The sequence below is a fragment of the Lepisosteus oculatus genome, chromosome 12 (assembly GCF_040954835.1).
Source record: "Lepisosteus oculatus isolate fLepOcu1 chromosome 12, fLepOcu1.hap2, whole genome shotgun sequence".
Taxonomy (NCBI): domain Eukaryota; kingdom Metazoa; phylum Chordata; class Actinopteri; order Semionotiformes; family Lepisosteidae; genus Lepisosteus; species Lepisosteus oculatus.
Window position 1 is genome coordinate 38,213,028 of NC_090707.1, and position 20,376 is coordinate 38,233,403.

At 55.0% G+C, this 20,376-nt stretch overlaps 1 protein-coding gene across 4 annotated transcripts; it reads left to right on the forward strand.

Annotated features, from left to right (window-relative positions):
- Positions 1 to 2,501: 2,501 nt before the first annotated feature.
- On the forward strand, positions 2,502 to 20,128 carry gucy2cb (guanylate cyclase 2Cb). 4 transcript variants are annotated; one of them, XM_069196939.1, is made up of 28 exons: positions 2,505 to 3,312; positions 3,426 to 3,892; positions 4,619 to 4,731; positions 4,927 to 4,994; positions 5,842 to 6,054; positions 6,567 to 6,685; positions 7,083 to 7,179; positions 7,530 to 7,644; positions 8,202 to 8,355; positions 8,757 to 8,842; positions 9,170 to 9,278; positions 9,855 to 9,936; positions 10,169 to 10,274; positions 10,787 to 10,849; positions 11,695 to 11,766; positions 11,984 to 12,088; positions 12,610 to 12,696; positions 13,021 to 13,153; positions 13,535 to 13,672; positions 14,142 to 14,233; positions 14,555 to 14,646; positions 15,547 to 15,705; positions 16,147 to 16,339; positions 16,670 to 16,844; positions 17,696 to 17,794; positions 18,236 to 18,330; positions 18,815 to 18,891; positions 18,998 to 20,128. In XM_069196939.1, the coding sequence occupies exons 2-28, from the start codon at positions 3,682 to 3,684 to the stop codon at positions 19,188 to 19,190; spliced, it is 3,246 nt and encodes a 1,081-aa protein (XP_069053040.1). In that variant the 5' UTR covers positions 2,505 to 3,312; positions 3,426 to 3,681; the 3' UTR covers positions 19,191 to 20,128. The 4 variants fall into 4 exon arrangements, with proteins under 4 accessions (XP_069053042.1, XP_069053040.1, XP_069053039.1 ...); XM_069196938.1 differs by having other exon boundaries at positions 2,505 to 3,042; positions 3,141 to 3,892; XM_069196940.1 differs by lacking the exons at positions 2,505 to 3,312; positions 3,426 to 3,892; positions 4,619 to 4,731; positions 4,927 to 4,994 and adding an exon at positions 6,163 to 6,220 and having other exon boundaries at positions 5,992 to 6,054.
- Positions 20,129 to 20,376: the final 248 nt, after the last annotated feature.

Below are 20,376 nucleotides of genomic sequence, written 5' to 3' on the forward strand. Positions count from 1 at the left end.
GCTATACTGGGACATCAGGACCCACACAGACCGCAGGGTGAGCGCCCCCTGCTGGCCCCACTCACACCTCTCCCAGCAGCAGCCTCAGTTGAACCCAGGAGTCTCCCCTCCGGGTCCTGGCCAGGCTCACCCTGCTGGGCTGCAGGGTGACAGAGCTGGATGGGTCAGCTCTGCCCTCGGAAACCCCGCCGGCCCCCATCGTCCTTCACACACCCGCAGGTGTCAGGAGGTCATCACGCCGGGCCAGAGCGTCTGGTCTGCGCTGCTCAGTATAGAGATAACCGAGAGCGATGCTTGTCCCTCCCTGAGCGAGGGGGCTCCTTCACCATGGCGACCGCCTGACTGCGCCGTCGCTTCCTGCCACCGGGCCTGGCGGTTATTTCCAGCTCAGCGGTAAAGGCTTTATGGCCCGGAGATGGAACCAGCAGGCACCACCTGGCCGGCCATAAACGCTCCTCGCCCGCTCGTGTTTGCCTGCTCCCGCTGGCGGGGAGAGAGCCGCGGAGCAGAGCTCCCGGGCGGTCAGCGCTCTGGGGGGGGGCTCGCTGTGCAGCCCGCTCGCCCGGGGTCACAGATCCGGACTCGAGTGGCCAATCGGGACTGGAGAGTCACGTCTCCCTCTTTTCGGCAGCGCCTGGGCGTCGGCCTTTTAAAACTCTGGCCCGGAGGGGAGAGCGCCCCCTACTGGTCCACCCGTGGTGCTTACAGCACCCACCAGGTTTTCCCCTGGGAGGGGGGGGGTCTCCCCTCGCGACGAGCCCCCCCCGCTGAGCCTCTGAGGCCCAGTCAGGCCAGGCCGCACCACGCGCATGGGCTGAGGGAGAAGAGCAGACAGCTCTGCTCCTGATCTCCTGATCTCCTGATCTCCGGTCACTCCGCGCCGCTGGCTGTCCTGCTGTCCTGTAAGCGAGTCCCCAGAGACTGAGGGGGCGGGTGGTCTGGAGGTGGGGGCGAGGAAGGAAGGGTGGCGTCCGTGGGGGAGGGGGGGCAGAGAGGGGCTGTTGGAGAGCAACGATTCCCATCCTAACTCATCTCCCCCCCGAGTCTGGGTCCACACAGCGCCTCCGATGTGCAGCGCATCACAGAGAGCCTGCAGTCATGGACAGAATAAGCAGTTTCATGACTTTTCTCACCCCATTCTCCCCCCCCCCATCTTCACTGCAGTATGTCCAAAATTCAGGTGCCAGAATCCTGACCAGGTCTAGTGCAAGTGTTCACATTACTCCTATCCTGGAGTCCTTGCACTGGCTTCCGGTCAAATTCCATGTAGACTTTAAAATCCTCATGCTCACCTATAAGGCTTTACATGGCTTGGCACCTCAATACCTGTCTGAACTATTATCGCCCTACTCCCCACCTCGCAACCTCCGCTCTTCAAATTCTGCCCTCCTTACTGTCCCCCAAGCCCGTCTACATTGTATGGGCGACAGGGCCTTCTCCTGTTAAGCCCCCAAGCTCTGGAACTCTCTGCCCAAGGAAATCCGAGAGTCACCTTCTCTAAACTCCTTCAAACCCAGACTCAAAACCTTCTTCTTCAGAAAAGCCTTTACTGAACTGGTTCCATTCTTCACCCCTCTGCTCTTCTTAATACCATCTTCCACGGTCTCCACTATTGTTATTGTTGTATTGTTGTAATTGTAATTGTGTCTTATCTTGTGAAATCTTCTTATTTATTGTTGTAGTCTTCTTATTTATTGTCATTGTCATCCTGTAAAGCGCTGTGAGAAGCCACCTTTAAAGGCGCTATATAAAATAAAGTTTTTTATTATTACTACCGCTTTTCCACAGAGCAATCAGCTGGCTTTTATCATAGCCTTCCAGTTTATCTGGAATGCAGGGGATATTTATCTGACAGGGCCCGGCGACCTTTGCACCCACTGCTCTGCTGCTCCATCTGCTAACTGCTACCCCCCTCTGTGCACACAGACACACAAACACACTTCCTTCTCCTTCCGTCTCTGTGACAGCTCAAGGCTGTGCTGTCCCACCTCGTGACGCAGGAGGAGAGCAGGGGCCGGATCGGCCCGATCAGACTGTCCCCAGGTCTGTACCCCACAAACCCTCCTGGTGCCCCCTTCTCTCTTCTGATCAAAACTCCAACGCACATTGAAACCTACCTCACGTGGCAAGACATGCACTCCCCATAATTCTGTATCCTTTACTTCATTGTGTTGACGTATGTTTTTACACCACTGTTGTTGTTTTGCACATTGCCTGTCGTCTGTGTCTTTCGTTTCTTGCACATATTGTTTTTTGTACTACTTACCCCCTGAGAGCTAGCTAAATAGCATTTCTTTATACCATATACCTGTGTATGAGTATAATGACCATAAACTTGAACTTGTTTCCCAGATACAGGGGCTTTGCAAGAGAGTGGCCTGATGGGTTGATTAATGTGTGTGACAGTGCGTGACCGAGTGTGCTTGGTTCTCTGTTATGTGTGTCTGTGTGTTTGGTTCCCTATAATATTTTTCTCTTAGTCTCTGCAAGACCTGTCTGTGTCTCTATGACGTTTGTGTCTCTGTAATGTGTGCGTCTGTGTGTTTGTATCTCTGTAGTGTGTCTATGCATCTCTGCAACGTTTGTGCGTGTGTCTTTCTCTTTGTGTGTGCCATAAAAACCCACCTGTCTTTTTAACTTTTGTGTCAGTGTGTGTGTGTGCGGTTCATTCCTCTTCCCAGGACACCGTTACTGATTAACCCTGAGAGAGGGAGCGAGCAGGTCGACCCAGCACTCAAAGTGACAAACGGGGCAGAAGGGACGCTTTTACCGAAACCCTGCCTCTCTCTTACACTCCTCTCATTTGTCGTCGTTCAGTTTCTGTACAGATTATTATTTATTTATCGGTTTTAAGAGTCGTGGTGTTTTATCGAACACAGCGAGATCACAGCAGTCCGAACCTCGGCCGTTCAGACATCCGTTGGTCTGCGTTGACTTCTTTATTATTATTATTATTATTTTTAACTTCAACAGTGGGACGAGAGACCGTGGAAAGCTACGTTTTGTCATCTCTTCACATCTCACGGGTGAAGGGAGGAGACGGTAACTTTCTCTGGTTTAATTCTTCTCTGACCTTTTTATTTTTAAAACAATTTCTTGATCCTGACCTACAGTTTGTTTTTAATTGTTCTTGGTGGAAGCGGAACGCCCAACACGCAGAAGCAGCCTGGGAAAGCAGGATTTGGAAGGAAAACGCGTTTAATTCACGTCCTAAAGGAAAAAAAAAAAAGAACTGGAGATTGAAAACGGCAAAGCTACGTTTTACGGATCACTTTCGGAAATACAAAAAAAAAAAGAACAACGAGCACGGAGGTTTTTTTTTTCCCATCATATAAAAATGATTAACTGCCACATATAATAATGACGCTGTCACAGCCTGAACTATTAATATACCGTATCTAAGGTTGTATTTCTCTTTCTGAAAGGGGAAGTGTCGATAAAGTGCCACTGACGGACCTCATTTACGCAGCCCAGAGGTCGTTTTCTCATCTTGACGAGGGGGAATGTAGGTGTGTGGCTTCACCTGCGCGATTTATTTAATCCACATCCACCGCGAAACGAGACTTTTTTGGGCCTCAGAAACGGACGATTTCTCCCCGGAGGGAGAGGGCGGCCGGCGCCGCTTCGCCTCGTCTGAGCGAACGGGCGGGAACGGGCGCGAGGGTCGCCGCCGCCGCGGCCATGCCGGGGGCCGCGTGGGCGCTGGGCGCGCTGGCGGTCGGCGCGCTGGCCGGCCTCGCGCTGCGGCCCGGGGCCGACGCCTGCCTCTTCCAGCCGCACGTGCTGAACGTCATCCTGCTCAACGACACGGAGTCGCCCTGGCGCCTCAGCCTCGTGAAGCCCGCCGTGGAAGCGGCCCTGGAGTACGTCTCGGAAATCAACATGCAGGAAGGTAACTTCGGCGTCTACATCACCCCAGCCGTTACGCTGGGGGCTCCAGTCCCAGTACAGTAGACCAGTCCTGTTACACTGGGAGCTACAGTCCCAGTACAGTAGGACAGTCTGTTATAATAGGAGCTACAGTCCCAGTCCAGTAGGACAGTCTGTTACACTAGGAGCTACAGTCCCAGTGCAGTAGGACAGTCCTGTTACAATAGGGGCTACAGTCCCAGTACAGTAGGACAGTCTGTTACAATAGGAGCTACAGTCCCAGTACAGTAGAACAGTCCTGTTACAATAGGAGCTACAGTCCCAGTGCAGTAGGACAGTCTGTTACACTGGGGGCTACAGTCCCAGTGCAGTAGGACAGTCTGTTACAATAGAAGCTACAGTCCCAGTACAGTAGGACAGTCCTGTTACACTAGGAGCTACAGTCCCAGTACAGTAGGACAGTCCTGTTACACTAGGAGCTCCAGTCCCAGTGCAGTAGACCAGTCTGTTACAATAGGGGCTCCAGTCCCAGTGCAGTAGGACAGTCCTGTTACAATAGGGGCTACAGTCCCAGTGCAGTAGACCAGTCTCTTACAATAGGAGCTACAGTCTCAGTCCAGTAGACCAGTCTGTTACGATAGGAGTTACAGTCCCAGTCCAGTAGAACGACTGTTGTTATGAATTTGAAACCCCTGTGTTAAGCCCCAGGTGCTTCAGTCTGTCTGTCTTTCTGTCTGTGTGTGAGCAGGTGTGAATATGACCATGAACGCCACCTTCCGCGGGTTCAACAACGACCTGTACGTGAACAAGGGCTGTCACAGCACCGGTTGTGAGGGGGTGCAGATCCTCAAAGACCTCAGAGTAAGTAGGTGACTGTGTGATTCCAGGGGTTCAGGCTCTGTGTCGGGGGAACCGTCTCTCTCTGATGCGGTTCAGGCTCTGTGTCAGGGTAACTGTGTGATTCTGATGGGGTTCAGACTCTATTGTGGGGTACCAGTGTCTCTCTGTTGGGGTTCAGGCTCTGTGGCGGGGTAACTGTGCGCCTCTCTTTGCCAGATCACAAACGAGCTGGGCTGTGCTGTGCTGGGGCCGTTCTGCACCTACGCCACCTTCCAGATGGTGAAGTGAGCATCCGATTCCTCTTCCTCCCGTCTCCCCTCCTCCCATCCACTCTCTTCCTCCTGTCCCTCACGCTCGGTCAGCACCGTCAGGGAAAACCAGGTCTCTGCTGTGTGCGGTGCTGCTGGACCAGGTGGTGGCACTCCTTCCTCTGAAGTGTGGTAACACCGGAGACACTGTGCTGTAGGGGGGCACTGTCCCGACTAGTTACTCATTCAACATCCCAGAGTGTTGTTTGTAGGAATAGGAGTGTTAAAACCTGGTGTCCAATCTGGGATCCCTAAAGTTGGCCCTTAACTCAACAGGTGATTTGCCGGTGCAGAATGACCACTGTGTGTCTCCCAGGTGGGGCAGAATGACCACTGTGTGTCTCCCAGGTGGGGCTGCTGGTGCAGAATGAGCACTGTGTGTCTCTCAAGTGGGGCTGCTGGTGCAGAATGATCACTGTGTGTCTCCCAGGTGGGGCAGAATGACCACTGTGTGTCTCCCAGGTGGGGCTGCTGGTGCAGAATGACCACTGTGTGTCTCCCAGGTGGGGCTGCTGGTGCAGAATGACCACTGTGCGTCTCCCAGGTGGGGCAGAATGACCACTGTGTGTCTCCCAGGTGGGGCTGCTGGTGCATAATGACCACTATGCGTCTCCCGGGTGGGGCAGAATGACCACTGTGTGTCTCCCAAGTGGGGCTGCTGGTGCAGAATGGCCACTGTGTTGCTCAGGTGGGGTCGCCAGGTGACCTGACCCTGGGCCATCGGGCCGTCTCACAACTTGGTGTGGCACTAACGTCCTGGCTGAGCTCCCTTGCGTCTTCTCAAGAGGAGAAACCGCTGCGGTTGTGTGTTGTGTCCTGGTAGCCTGGAGACGGTGCTGGGGCTGCCCATCATCTCGGCCGGCAGTTTCGGGCTGTCCTGCGACTACAAGGCCAACCTGACCCGCATGCTGCCCCCCGCGCGCAAGCTGTCCGACTTCTTCGTCTCCTTCTGGGACCTGCAGCTGGACGGGCTGAAGCCCCACTGGACCACCACCTACATCTACAAGAAGCCGGAGAACTCGGAGGACTGCTTCTGGTGAGGGCTCCTCTCCCTCATCTCCTCCTCTGCCTTGTCACTGCCTCTCCCCGGTCATGGTCTCCCCACCTCTCCCCCTTCTCCTCCTGTCCCTCCTCTCCTCCCCAGCTGACATCGTCCCGGCTCGTGCTCAGCACATGGATGTGGCAGGGAATTTCTGGGCGAGGTAGGGGGCTGTGACCTGCCCAGCAGTCCGGGGGCAGAACGCCCCGGTGTTGAGGAAGAGCTGAGTGTGCTGCTGTCAAAGGGGTGGTGCCGTGTCTGGTCTGTCACCACCGATTACAAGCATGTCACTCTCTTTTCTCCTCCCCTCTCCCCCTGCTCCTCTCCTACCTGACCCCACCCCCACCCCACCTAACCCCCCCCTCCCCTACCGGACTCCACCCACACCCTCCCTCTGACCCCGCCCGCCCCTACCTGACTCCACCCATGCCCTCCCTCTGACTCCGCCCACCCCTACCTGACTCCACCCACCCCCTCCATCTGACCCCACCCCTCCCCTCTCTCTGCAGGTATATGAATGCGCTGGAGGCCGGTTCCGCCCACTTCTCCCAGACCATCAACCGCGTGGTCGTCCGCACGGTGAGGGACCTGCACGACATCCTCCAGGCCAAAAACAGAACCAGCAACTGTAAGCGTCTCCCCACTCACGTTCCTGTCCTCGGTCACATCGCTGTTTACGGCTTTATTATCTGCGGCTTGAGGGTTGTATTATCTGCGCCCTTCGATCGCCTGTTTGTTTCTATGCAAATCTTACCGCAGTTCAGCCGGACAGCATAACCGTCCTTTTCTTCAGGCGCTTTAACTTCTCCCTACAGCCCCTACACATGCTGTCCAGGTGACGCAGCCTCTAGAATCACCCTCCTTGTGTGTGAGGTGGAGCCCCGTGTGGGGGGGGGATTCCCACCTCACTGCACCCCAGTATTAAAACGGAGCGACTGTTGGGCTCACCTGCCTCTTGGAAATGATTAAAAAAATTGTTTTTTTCCCCGTTATCGTCTGACGTTTCCTCCTCCTTCTTCCTTCAGTGATCATCTTATGCGGGACCCCCGAAGAACTGGAGGAGCTGATTGGGGGGCAGAAGGTGGATCCGGACACCGTCTTCCTCCTGGTGGACGTCTTCAAGTCAGTCGCTGGTCTCCCTAGTTTTCCGCTGCTAGCGCCAGGATCGCCCTAGAGCCCGTCCTGGGTCCCGTGCAGGTCGGGGTGATACACACCACCCAGCACGCTGCAGAGCGCGCCCCATCCCAGCAGCGAGAGAGATGGTCAGGCAGAGCGGCACAGTGGCTGCTGCGATCTGTAATCCGTTAAGATGGTTACATACATTATTAGAAGGAATAGCAGACAGGATAGGAAGATAAGAGCGTCTCTTGCAGTGGCTTATGGGTCTGAATATTAATGAGTGCCATGTCCAATCACAAGGCCCCAGGAGGCAGGGTTGTGAGCAGGCTGTCTGTGTGTCTCTTACCCTGCAGCCATGTGTACTACACCAACGCCACCGCCAACGCCACCATGAGGAACGTGCTGGTGCTCACCATGCCGCCCGCCACCTACAACCACACCTCCATTGCCGGGCTCCCCGCCACTACGGTAAGAGCGCCCCCTGACTCTAATTCTGGGGTGCAACACTGGGCGACCACAGAGCAAGACTATGAGCGGGGTTTTGAGTGGAGAAAAGTGCGATCGCAGGGGTCAGCATTGCCCCCTCGCAGCGCCGGGGCCCTTGGGTTCAATTCTGGACCTGGGGTGCTGTCTGGGTGGAGTCTGCATGTTCCTCCCCATGCTCACGTCGGTGCCCCCCCACAGCTCAGAGACCTACTGGTAGGTTTATTGGCCCTGGTGTGAGTGTGTGTTTGTCAGCTCTTCTACAGTGGGCTGGGAACCTCATGATGGAACATTATCTATATAATATGTACTCTCACCCAGGGCAAATAGAATTAAACAACAGTCATGGCGATGATAATGATGATAATGATCTCCCTCTCTCCCTCTCTTCTCCCTCTCTTTCACACCACATCTTCTCTTCTCTCTCTCTCTCCCGTTGACCTCTGTCCTGTCTCCATCTCTGCCTTCTCCTCTCTCTCTCTCAATCTCTCTCTCCTGTGTCCTCTCCTCTCTCTCCTCTCACCTCTCTCTGTGGCGTCCAGCTCCACAATGACTTTGTGATGGGGTACTTTGAAGGCGTGCTGCTTTTCGGCCAGGTGCTGAGGGATATCCTGAAGCAGGGCGAGGAGAGGAAGAGGAGAGGAGAGACGAAGCCGGGAGAGTTCACGAACATGTTCAGGAACATCTCCTTCGATGGCACGATGAGTCATCTCTCGTTTACGTCAGATAAGAATAATGATTAGTGAGAGTTGGGAGCTCGTGAGTCCTGTGCTGATTGTGGAAGGTGACGGGGCTCAGTAACGTGAGACTGTGAGAGAGGTTCCAGACAAGAGCAGTCCATGGGTCACAGCTCTCTCCATGGGCTGCTAGTAGCTTATTGATCCAAGGATTTCTGTAGAATTCCTGGGAATGTATTGTTCCAGACACCCACCACCCTTTGTGCAAAGAGGCACGTCCTGTTTTCTGTCGAAGCGTCTCCTGTCCAGTACTAACAAGCACTTCAGTAAGACAGAGAGCAGGACCAGTAAAAGGCCACAGAGGGGAGAGTGTTGGTCGGCCTGCGGTGTGTTTTTGTGAACGTGCTCGTCTGTGCGCAGGTGCGGGCGGCCGCATCGAGCTGGACGAGTTCGGGGACCGAGACGTGAACTTCACGGTGATGTACATCTCCACCCTGGACAACCAGGTGAGGCGCGGGGTGGGAACGAGGCCGGGGTGACCGGGTGTGCTCCCAGCAGGGGGCGCCATTTCACAAAACATCTGCGGAGGGTGAAGACGTGTGTGAGAGTGTGTGTACTTGTGTTTGTAAGTCTGCAGGTGTGTGTGTGTGTGTGTGAGAGAATGTAAATGTGTGAGCATGTATGTGTGTGAGATTATGTGTACTTGTGTGTGTGTGTGTGAGAGAGTATGTGCATGTGTGTATGTGAGTGTGAGACAGTTTGTGTAGTGTACACTATATGTGTGCGTTTGCATGTGGCTGCGAGGAGCTGACTCTCCTCTCTTCTGTCTGCAGTACAAACCCCTGTTCCGCTTCAACACGGCCACAAACGACACCTTCATCCTCGACAGCAACCCCAGCTTCATCTGGGCCAAGAGGCTGCCTGAGGACAAGCCGCGCCGAGGTAGGGTCTCACTGCACCGTGTAGCACAATCTCAGGGTCTCACTCCACCCTGCAACTCAATGTCTCACTCCGCTGTATACCTGTGCTCTGTGTGTGTGTAGTGCTGTCTGACTGCAGACTGTGCTCTGTGTGTGTGTAGTGCTGTCTGTCTGTAGACTGCTCTGTGTGTGTGTAGTGCTGTCTGACTGTAGACTGTGCTCTGTGGTGTGTGTAGTGCTGTCTGACTGCAGACTGCTCTGTGTGTGTGTAGTGCTGTCTGACCGTAGACTGTCCTTTGTGGCGTGTGTAGTGCTGTCTGACTGTAGACTGTGCAATGTGGTGTGTGTAGTGCTGTCTGTCTGTAGACTGTGCTCTGTGTGTGTGTAGTGCTGTCTGACTGTAGACTGTGCTCTGTGTGTGTGTAGTGCTGTCTGACTGTAGACTGTGCTCTGTGTGTGTGTAGTGCTGTCTGACTGCAGACTGCTCTGTGTGTGTGTAGTGCTGTCTGACTGTAGACTGTGCTCTGTGTGTGTGTAGTGCTGTCTGACAGCACATTGCACTCCTGACGCCACTGTGACATCGTGTCCCCTGCTTTAGGAAACTTCACTGAAAACGCAACTGTCATCGCCCTGGCTGTCATTGTAGTCCTTGTGGCTGTGATCGCAATCATTGTGGTTAGGTGAGCACACCTGGGCATCTATAATCAATTTGAATGTGGTCCATTTCTTTCAACACAAGCTTTTAAGGCTGAGACTGTCCACTGTGTCAAAGAATGTGATTGGTGTTTTGGAGAATACCAAACTGTGGGTGGTGGGGGGGGTATGGGACATACCAAACTGTGGGGGGTATGGGACATACCAATGCCATGTGTGGTGGTGGGGGGGGAGTCTCACATTATGACTGGCCTGCAGGCAGTATCGGAAGGAGAGGTACCTCCAGAATAAGAAGTGGTCCCACATCCCGGCGGACCAGATCAGCCCGCTGGACTCCCGGGAACACAGCCTCATCTCCCTGAAGGTGAGCGATAGGTATCACAGTGGCGTCAGGAGTGCAGACGACATGATCGGCCAGGTTTCATCTACTTCAAAGGTCTCAAACCCAGTTCCTGGCAGCCTTGTGTCTCCTGGGTTTTGTTCCAGACGGGATAGTCAATTAAACAATTTAAGCTAATTATTTCCCAAATTTTATATGTAGAGAATTTTTCCTGATGTCTTCCACTGTTCCCTCTCTGGTCCTGGGGAGCCCCAGGTCTGTTCACCTTCTAGGTGACCCCCAGACCAGCTGTTCTAATGACTGGGATCAATTAAGCAAACGATTTGTCCAGTAAGGGAACTGAAGGATTTTCGTGGACCCATTCGGTCTCTAAATTACCTGATCTAGCAAATTATCCGTTTGACTGACGCAGGGGCAGGGCTGCAGAGTCCCGACGTCCCCTCTCTGGTCCCCCACCAGAGGTGGCGCCCCCTGCTGCCAGTGCAGCTTGCGGCTGCTCGCCGTCCCTCTCTGACGCTTCCTCTCCCCCTCCGCAGATCGATGAAGACAAGAGGAAGGACAGCACCGAGTGGCTCCGCCGGGGACGCTACGACAAGAAGGCAAGACGTGGTTCCCCTGCGCCCCCACCCCCTTCGGCCCGGCCCGGCCCGGCCCGTCAGCGCTCCGACTCCTCCCCCTTCCTGCTGTTCCCTTCTCGAGGCCGGAATCGCTCAGCGGCTGTGTCACATCGCCGCTCTGCGCGCGCGCGCCTTCCTCCAAGACCCCGGCGCCTCACAGCGCCTCCCCGGAGGCGGGGCTCTCACCCCCGCGTCACGGCGGGCCCGCAGGAGCCAGAGAGGCCACAAGGGGGCGCCGGGTTGTCAACACCTTGGCCAAGGCCAGGCCAGTCTGCACTGGGGCTCCACGGCTTAGAGAATCCCAGTTGCCGCCGACTAGTGGCACAGCCGGGGCTTTGAACCTGCAGCTCCTGGACCGCAGGGCTCCACACTGGCCACAAGCAAGGCTAGCAGCTTGACTCATCAGCCCCTGCAGGGCAAATCCCATTTGGCCACCCCATCGGCGGGAACAGTACCCTTCGTAATCCAGTGCCCAGATAACCCTGACATACTGGTCTCTGCTCTGGGTGAGCCATTGATTGATGGACTGGCCCAGTACTCTAGGCTGTGGTCTCCCAGTCTGTCCTCGTCGCCTTGTGGAGGCCACTCCAGCTGAGCTCCCTGTGGCTCACTAGAAGCCTGCATCCGCAGCAGGTGGCCCAAGGAGAACTCTCCCTGGTTTCCTGGTTTCATTCGCTTCCGGGCCCCGGACTCTTGGGTGCCGGGAACGCCGTGCATCCGAGAGGCGTGGGGCCCAGCCATAGGGGGGACTCGCGCGGCGGGCAGGCGGCTTCGGTCGCGCGCCTGTCCCTCTGGGCTGATGCGTCGGTGCGCCGTTGCCGTTGCAGGTGGTGATTCTGAAGGAGCTGAAGCACTCGGACGGCTGTTTCACGGAGCAGCAGAGGATCGAGCTGAACATGGTAAAGCCCGGTGCCGGTACCTGTGCCCATGTTGTGCAGTGCTGTTTGATCGCCACCTGCTGGCGGCCTGTGTGCGTTGCAGCTGGTAGTGATGCCACGTGGTCCGGTAGTTCGTGCTTTTAGGCGACGAGGTAATGCAGTTAGTGAAAAGACTGGAGCAGCTGTTGCTCGGTTTCCGGGGGCTGTTCTCAGGCCCGCATGTTTCCTGCGTCTGCAGCTCTTGCGGATTGACTACTACAACCTGACCAAGTTCTACGGGACGGTGAAGTTCGAGCATGGCGTCTTCGGGGTCTTCGAGTTCTGTGACAGAGGATCACTCAGGGTAAGACCGCTTTGTGACTGGAACTGCACACTGTAGACTCCTTCAGCCCGGAGATCACAGCCAGGGTCCCAGTCCAGGATGAGCCCCTACAGCCCGGAGATCACAGCCAGGGTCCCAGTCCAGGATGAGCCCCTACAGCCCGGAGATCACAGCCAGGGTCCCAGTCCAGGATGAGCCCCTACAGCCCGGAGATCACAGCCAGGGTCCCAGTCCAGGATGAGCCCCTACAGCCCGGAGATCACAGCCAGGGTCCCAGTCCAGGATGAGCCCCTACAGCCCGGAGATCCCAGCAAGGGTCCCAGTCCAGGATGAGCCCCTACAGCCCGGAGATCACAGCCAGGGTCCCAGTCCAGGATGAGCTCCTACAGCCCGGAGATCACAGCCAGGGTCCCAGTCCAGGATGAGCCCCTACAGCCCGGAGATCACAGCCAGGGTCCCAGTCCAGGATGAGCCCCTAGGTAGTCAGGTCCTATGCTTACTCACGCTCTCGCTGACGTCTCTGTTGTGTGTGCTCCCTGCAGTACGTCCTCAACGACAAGATCTCCTACCCAGAGGGGACCTTCATGGACTGGGAGTTCAAGATATCAGTGATGTACGACATCGCCAAGGTCAGCTGGCTTGAAGTCACACCACTCGGGGCATGTCTTTGTGCACCAGTGTGTTGGCATGTCTGTATGCACTCGGGGTGTGTCTATGTGCACCAGTGTGTTGGCGTGTCTGTATGCACTCGGGGTGTGTCTATGTGCACCAGTGTGTTGGCGTGTCTGTATGCACTCGGGGTGTGTCTATGTGCACCAGTGTGTTGGCGTGTCTGGGTTTTTGTGCTTGCTCATGTGTGGTGGTGTGCCAAGTGTGCTGGGCTCTACAGGAAGAGCTTGGACATCAGCAGGCAGCACTGCAAGGCTTATCTGTGTGTGTGCTTGACTGCCCAGGGCATGTCCTACCTGCACTCCAACAACATCGAGGTCCATGGCCGCCTCAAGTCCACCAACTGCGTGGTGGACAACCGCATGGTGGTCAAGATCACCGACTTCGGCTGCAACACCATCCTGAGCCCTGGCAAAGGTAGGACTGTCATCCTCTATCTCTCCCCGCGTCTGCTCCGGGCCCCATCTCCTCTGACCTCGGGTCTCTGAGCCGAGAATGGCCACTTCAGTCTGCACCAGCCTGGTTCTAAAGTTGCAGGTGATAAAACCAGCAGCTAATTGGTGCATCATCCAGGTGGTGGTGGAGGGGAGTCCCCATAATCTGTACAGCACTTTGAGTGGAGTGTCCAGAAAGGCACTATATAAGTGTAAGGATTATTATAAAACTGATTGTCCTAAATCAGGACTGTCCACTGAACCTAAATTTCCTGGAAAGCCTGGCTCTGCCCATACAGCTCTTGAAAGCAGAATGTCTGCATCTCTGTAAGTAATAAATACCCCTCCTGCCCCTGTGTGCCAGACCTGTGGACGGCCCCGGAGCACCTGCGCAAGGAGGGCATCTCGCAGAAGGGCGACGTCTACAGCTTCGCCATCATCTCCCAGGAGATTATCCTGAGAAAGGCCACCTTCTACACCGAGGCCTGCTCTGACCGGGCAGGTACAGCAGAGCCTCAGCCTTCCCACAACACCATCCTGTCCTGTACCAGTGCCACAACGCCCTCCTGTCCTATAGCACTGCCACAATACCCTCCTGTCCTATAGCACTGCCACAATGCCCTCCTGTCCTATAGCACTGTCATAATGCTCTTTCTATCCTATATCACTGCCACAATACCTAATCTGTAGCATTGGTGTGATATCCTCCTTGTTACTCTTTTAACATGACCATAATGCCGTTAGTCTATACTGAAAGCATTGCCACAGTGTTGTTTTGCTGCCCTATAGCATTTCCACAATACTCTTACTACTACAGATACCTTATAGCTCTGCCTCAGGACCCTCTGTACTGTCCTTTGGCACCACCACAATACCCTCTACTCAGGGACACGGGGAACCTTGCAGATTCAGCCATCATAGGCTGGTGTCCATTACAGTCACTAACGAGGCGTCTTTCTCTCCCTGACTAGAGAAGCTGCACAGGGTCCAGTACCCGATCGCCCTGTCCTGCGTGTTCAGACCTGACCTGAATTTTGAGACGGCGGGGGAGAAGGAGCTGGAGGTCAGTGCCGCGCTCCCTGTGTTTTAGATCAGACACTCCCTGTCCTGGTCACCGAAGGCCATCGTCCGCCTGGGCTCTTCCCACTGTCCCCTGCCTCAGATCTCAGAAACCGCTCATCTCACGGAATAATGAGTCCAGGTATCAAATTAGGAGCTCAGGGAGGAGGGTGGGGAGACAATGAAGAGACCCCGTGACCCCCAAACCTTGTTTCTGAGTGAAGGAGCACTGCTCGAGAAGCGCATTCACATGCCCCCCTGGACGCAGAGACAGTGACACCTGTTGGACGGGAGGCGTGCATGACCTGGGGTTTGTTGCTGTCAGGTGTACGTGCTGGTGAAGAGCTGCTGGGACGAGGACCCGGAGAAGAGGCCGGACTTCAAGAAGATCGAGAGCTCCCTGGGCAAGATCTTCAGGTGAGTCCTCCCTTCGGGTCCTCGCTCATTTTCCATCCGTCACAAGACGGACGCCCTTCCCTGTGGGAAGCTACAGGCCTTGGGAGCTCCCACTGCAGTCTTCCTCTTTCGCCTTACTCGCTCCGTGCTTGACCACCACAACGCCCTGCTTATGCTACAGCTCTGCCACGAAGCTCTGGTTCCTTTATGAAAGAAGGTCCTGGGGCATGTCCACTCTTGCGCCATACTCGCACAGGGCTTGACCTTACTCTCTGGCTTCCTGTGCCGCACCTGATGGGGACACTATATTGTAAAAAAGGTGCCTGACTCCCTGTGGTCATTAAAAATCCCAAGGCATTTCTCGAAAAGAGTAGGGGTGTTACCCCCAGTGTCCTGGCCAAATCTCCCCCTGGCCTATACCATGATGGCCTCCTAATAACCCCCCTCTCTGAACTGGCTCCATCACTCTGCTCTCCTCCCCACTGAGAGCTGCTTACCTGCACCACTCTGTGAACTGTGCAGCCCTTGGCAAAGCAGACCCAGGGATGTGGACCAGTGAAGACTCCATTATGGGCATCAGCGCAAGTGAGGGAAGCTTCACTGCTGGCTTTGTTCAGGCCTTGAACATGAGACAGTACTCCCATCCCTTTATACACGCACGCCCTGAATATACCAAACAAAGCCTCTCATAACACCCATGTGAGACTGGGCATTTTGAAAAGGGGTTACCCGCTGTGTCTATTTACAATCATTAGAGGGACTTTGGTGGCCTCTAGTGGCAGCTCTGCTGCAACTGCAGCTCCACCTGCTGGCCCACCATGTGCACAGGAAGTCTTGGGCTGGTTCAAGCCCACGTTCTGCCAGTAAGGTTCTGCGTGCCGTACGCTGAGGCTTGTCCCCCCGCGTCCCGGGATCCCGCAGCAACCTGCACAACCAGGCCAACGAGAGCTACATGGACAACCTGATCCGGCGGCTGCAGATGTACTCCCGCAACCTGGAGCACCTGGTGGAGGAGCGGACGGCCCTGTACAAGGCCGAGCGGGACCGCGCCGACCGGCTGAACTTCATGCTGCTGCCCGGGTGAGCGCCCGCCCCCGCTTACAGGACAGGCCCAGGACAGTGTCCTACACCCTCTGTACGTGCATAGGGAATACAGCATAGTCAGGGTGTCAGAGTACAGTACATACATACCGAGTACAGTGCCTGTAGTGATGGTGTAAGAGTATATACGGTACATACATAACAGTATATACAGTGTACATCGGTATATACGGCGTAGGGACGGACAGCGAGGGTGTACATCGGTATATACGGCGTAGGGACGGACAGCGAGGGTGTACATCGGTATATACGGCGTAGGGACGGACAGTGAGGGTGTACATCGGTATATACGGCGTAGGGACGGACAGTGAGGGTGTACATCGGTATATACAGGTGTAGGGACGGACAGTGAGGGTGTACATCAGTATATACGGTGTAGAACGTGATAGTATGACAGTATAGCCCTCCTCTCTGCTCCAGGCCGGTGGTGCGCTCTCTGAAGGAGACGGGGCGTGTGGAGCCGGAGCTGTTCGAGGAGGTGACGGTCTACTTCAGCGACATCGTGGGGTTCACCACGCTGTGCCAGTACAGCACCCCCATGGAGGTGGTGGACATGCTGAACGACATCTACAAGAACTTCGACCGCATCCTGGACCACCACGATGTCTACAAGGCATGACCCATCACAGAGTAGAAGTGATACACGCTAGTGGGGTACTCAGCGGCCATTGTAATTGTATTAGAATGAGGTCATTTGTCTTTCCGCTACAGTTCATCAGTGCTAGAAGAACACGTGGAGGCTGATGTATTTAAGAATCTACAAGGGACTGAAGCTCCATACAGACTGACCTGCTTTGTTTCATCCTGGTCTTTATCCTGCTGTTTCCTCAGCCGTTTCCTTCTTTGCTTGTGCATCAGTTTACCTGTTTGCCCAGCTGGAAAGGGAGCAATGACCTGACCCCTGACCCCTGACCCCTGACCCCTGACCCGGTCTGTGTTCCAGGTGGAGACGATCGGTGACGCCTACATGGTGGCGTCCGGGCTGCCGCGGCGCAATGGCAACCGCCACGCTGTGGACATCTGCCGCATGGCGCTGGACATCCTGGCCTTCATGGGCACCTTCCAGCTGCGGCACCTGCCAGGACTGCCTGTGTGGATCCGGATCGGCGTGCACTCCGGTACGGTACCAGGGAATACCGGGATATCACTGTCGCGTGGACACAGGGTGACCGACACACACACACACAGGACACTGCTGCATGGACACAGGGTGACAGGGTGACTGACTGACTGACACACACACAGGACACTGTCACATGGACACAGGGTGACTGACACACACACACACACACACACACACAGGACCCTGCTGCATGGACACAGGGTGAATGACACACACACACACACACACACACACACACACACACACACACACACACACACACACACGACCCTGCTGCATGGACACAGGAGACCAGAGCTTTTCAGAAGTCAGCTCTCTACGTTGAGCTAGCAGGTGCCCCCTCCTTGTTTCCGACGTGAGGACTCCCAGAACACCAAACCTCCCGGCAACAGTATCCCACGAGGCTGCTGCTGGGATAGCAGGTGACGCAAACATTATTCAGACCCCAGTGCGGTCAGACCTGCTGCACACACAGGAGAGGCTTGCAGGAACATTCACCTTCTGGATGCTGGCAGTGAACCTCAGAGGACACTTGTTGACTGAGACTGACCACCATGGACACAGGCGATAGTGTGGACATGTCACTGTTCCACAGAATACCCAGAGACTGACGCCTGAGATGTTGGTATCGTGATGCTGCAGTACCTGTGATGGAAACGGCGTAGGAATACTGCTGTTAACAGATGCTTTGTGGCCAGACAGACGACAGTACAAAGTCTGGTACTGTGGGGTGTCTGTGCGGTGTGGGGGGTGCTCTCTGAGGACACCAGGGGTCCACCCCCACAGTTAGCTGACGGCCGAAGTTGCCCTAACTCCCCTGTCTGTCTGTTTCTGCCCCTGGCACAGGGCCGTGCGCGGCTGGCGTGGTGGGGATCAAGATGCCACGGTACTGCCTGTTCGGAGACACGGTGAACACGGCGTCGCGCATGGAGTCCACAGGGCTGCGTAAGAACAGCGTGCACTGCTCACATGACACCACACGTCCCCTCCACACATACATAGCATACACACAGCACACCCACAGAGGCATATAGCACCAAGAAAGAAATTTGCCCCTTTCACTCATACTGTATATTACACACAGCACACAACATGCCCACAGACACACACACAACACGCATACAGCACATATCACACACACAGCACCCGCACATCACGAACACGCACTCGGCACGCTTACAGCACGCACACAACATACTGAGCACATGGGAGCAGCAGGGAGAGTGTCTGGTAACGGGCCATTAGTGGAAGACACTCAGCCCTGCTTGCCCTCTAGCTCCAGGTGACAGCCCTCCAACAGCCCCACCCCGCCCTTAAACTGACCTTCCTACCCCCCCCACCCCCACCCCCGTTACAACTCCCCTCTCTCTCCCGCTCCTCCTCCAGCGCTGCGCATCCACGTCAGCCAGCCCACCGTCAGCATCCTGCAGAGGACCGACTGCAAGTTCGAGTTCGAGAGGCGGGGGGAGACCTACCTCAAGGTAACCCGTTTCGCCCCGCAGTGCCGGAACCGAGGCCGGGCTGCACAGTCTGCATCAGCCCGAGCATCACTCGCACAGTGCGGGGAAGAGGCCCGTTCAGGAATTGCAAAAAACTGATAGCGGGAAATTTCGGTTGGCAGTTTTTGTGCAGAGTAAATGAGCATAGTAAAGTATCGTGTGCGTTGTTTTGCAGTTCCGTCGTACAGCTTAGTTTTGGAAATGCGTTGATGTTGGCTAAGGGGTGCGCAGAACTGCCTGGGACACGACAGTCTAACATCAAACTCTAAAACTGTACCAGCTTGTACAAGAGTCACTTTCGACTTGCACACATTTTGGTGTAAATAAGGGCTGTCAGATCTGATCCCATCCTCAAGTTGGAGCTATCTGTGCCTCACAACTGACCCCACAGTGCCATGTGTCCGTACAGAGTCTTGCGGCTCTATCTGCATCATGACTGAGCACCTAGTGCCGCGTATCGTTCCAGGGCCGAGGCACAGAGGTCACATACTGGCTGACTGGAGTAAAGGGACAGGCCTACAACCTCCCCACTGCGCCCACTGCGTGAGTATGAGCACACCCCACTGAGCAAGAGGCTCTCCTGCACTCCCACTTAGCAACAGGTTCTCCTGCACTCCCACTGAGCAACACTCCCCATCTCTCTCGGCAGTGAGAATTTCCAGCGCCTGCAGGCAGAATTCGCGGAGATGATCGTGTCCTGTCTGGAGAGGCGCTCCCCGGGGGGGACAGAGAAGAGGAAGACGTTGTCCACCCGGCTGAGGAAGAAGGAGAGCAGCGCCGGGGAGCTCCCGCTTGAGTACCTGCACCTGGTCGTCACAGACAAGTTCAGCACCTACCTGTAGAGCTGCTGGGCTCTCCTGCAGTCCTGCTGAGCAACTTGCTCTCCTGCTCTCCTGCTGAGCAACACTCTCTTCTGCACTCTGAGCAAAAGGTTCTCCTGAACTCCCACTGAGACAGGACCAGCAATGGACTCTCCTGCACTCCCACTGAGCAACACTCTCCTGCACTCCCGCTGAGACAGGACCAGCAACGGACTCTCCTGCACTCCCACTGAGCAACACTCTCCTGCACTCCCGCTGAGACAGGACCAGCAACGGACTCTCCTGCACTCCCACTGAGCAACACTCTCCTGCACTCTCGCTGAGACAGGACCAGCAACGGACTCTCCTGCACTCCCACTGAGCAACACTCTCTCCTGCACTCCCGCTGAGACAGGATCAGCAACGGACTCTCCTGCACTCCCACTGAGCAACACTCCTGCACTCTCGCCGAGACAGGACCAGCAACGGGCTCTCCCACTGAGTCTCCAGTCCACCGTTATGGAAGAAACATACTGGTCTCCGGCCTTTGAACACTCTCTATCCTCAATCCATACCTAGCGATAACTAATATTTAAAGGCCTGCAGCAATGCAAAATTAGATTAGTCTACGTATGAATATCAGAGATTTATAGAGATCGTGATAATTTGTGTTTTTGGCTAGTCTCTGTAACTGCAAGTCGGTATTTTCCTTGATTCAGAAAGATATTTATTACTTAGCACAACTTGAGCACAGTGACAAGGATGTAGATAATCTGTCTCGCTCTCATATTATTTATAAATAGAAATGTTATGTGCCTTTTTTGTCTCGTAATTACTATAACACGTGAAAGATGTTTCAACACTTCAGTAATTAAAGATCAGGTATTTTTTTTGTGGTGTCTAAAAACCCTTTTTGTGCAGTAGCTTTTAATTCACGTTGTTTTTATTTTCCAAATAAAGATTTATTCTGAATAATTTCAGTGCCTTTGTGATACATTTGTTTGTTTTTAATTCACAAAAGGCCCACAGAGTTCATTCAATGACTCCGCACTCCAAGAATAAGCTCCCCCCCCCCATCTATGATATTCAAAAGCGGAGAAGGAAATTCGAGTGCATTGTGGGAGCCTGGCTGTGGGAAACTGGAGGGACACAGAACCGGTCCCTTCCAAGTTCTGAGCACAACAGGTCCACCCAGGCCTGGGTTCATTACGGATTTCTCCCAGAGATC

Coding starts and splice junctions, on each gene's coding strand:
- gucy2cb (XM_069196939.1), top strand. CDS start 3,682: ATGCCGGGGGCCGCGTGGGCGCTGGGCGCGCTGGCGGTCGGCGCGCTG. Junction 10,850..11,694: donor GGGGACGCTACGACAAGAAG/GCAAGACGTGGT, acceptor TTGCCGTTGCAG/GTGGTGATTCTGAAGGAGCT. Junction 14,234..14,554: donor CGGGGGAGAAGGAGCTGGAG/GTCAGTGCCGCG, acceptor TGTTGCTGTCAG/GTGTACGTGCTGGTGAAGAG.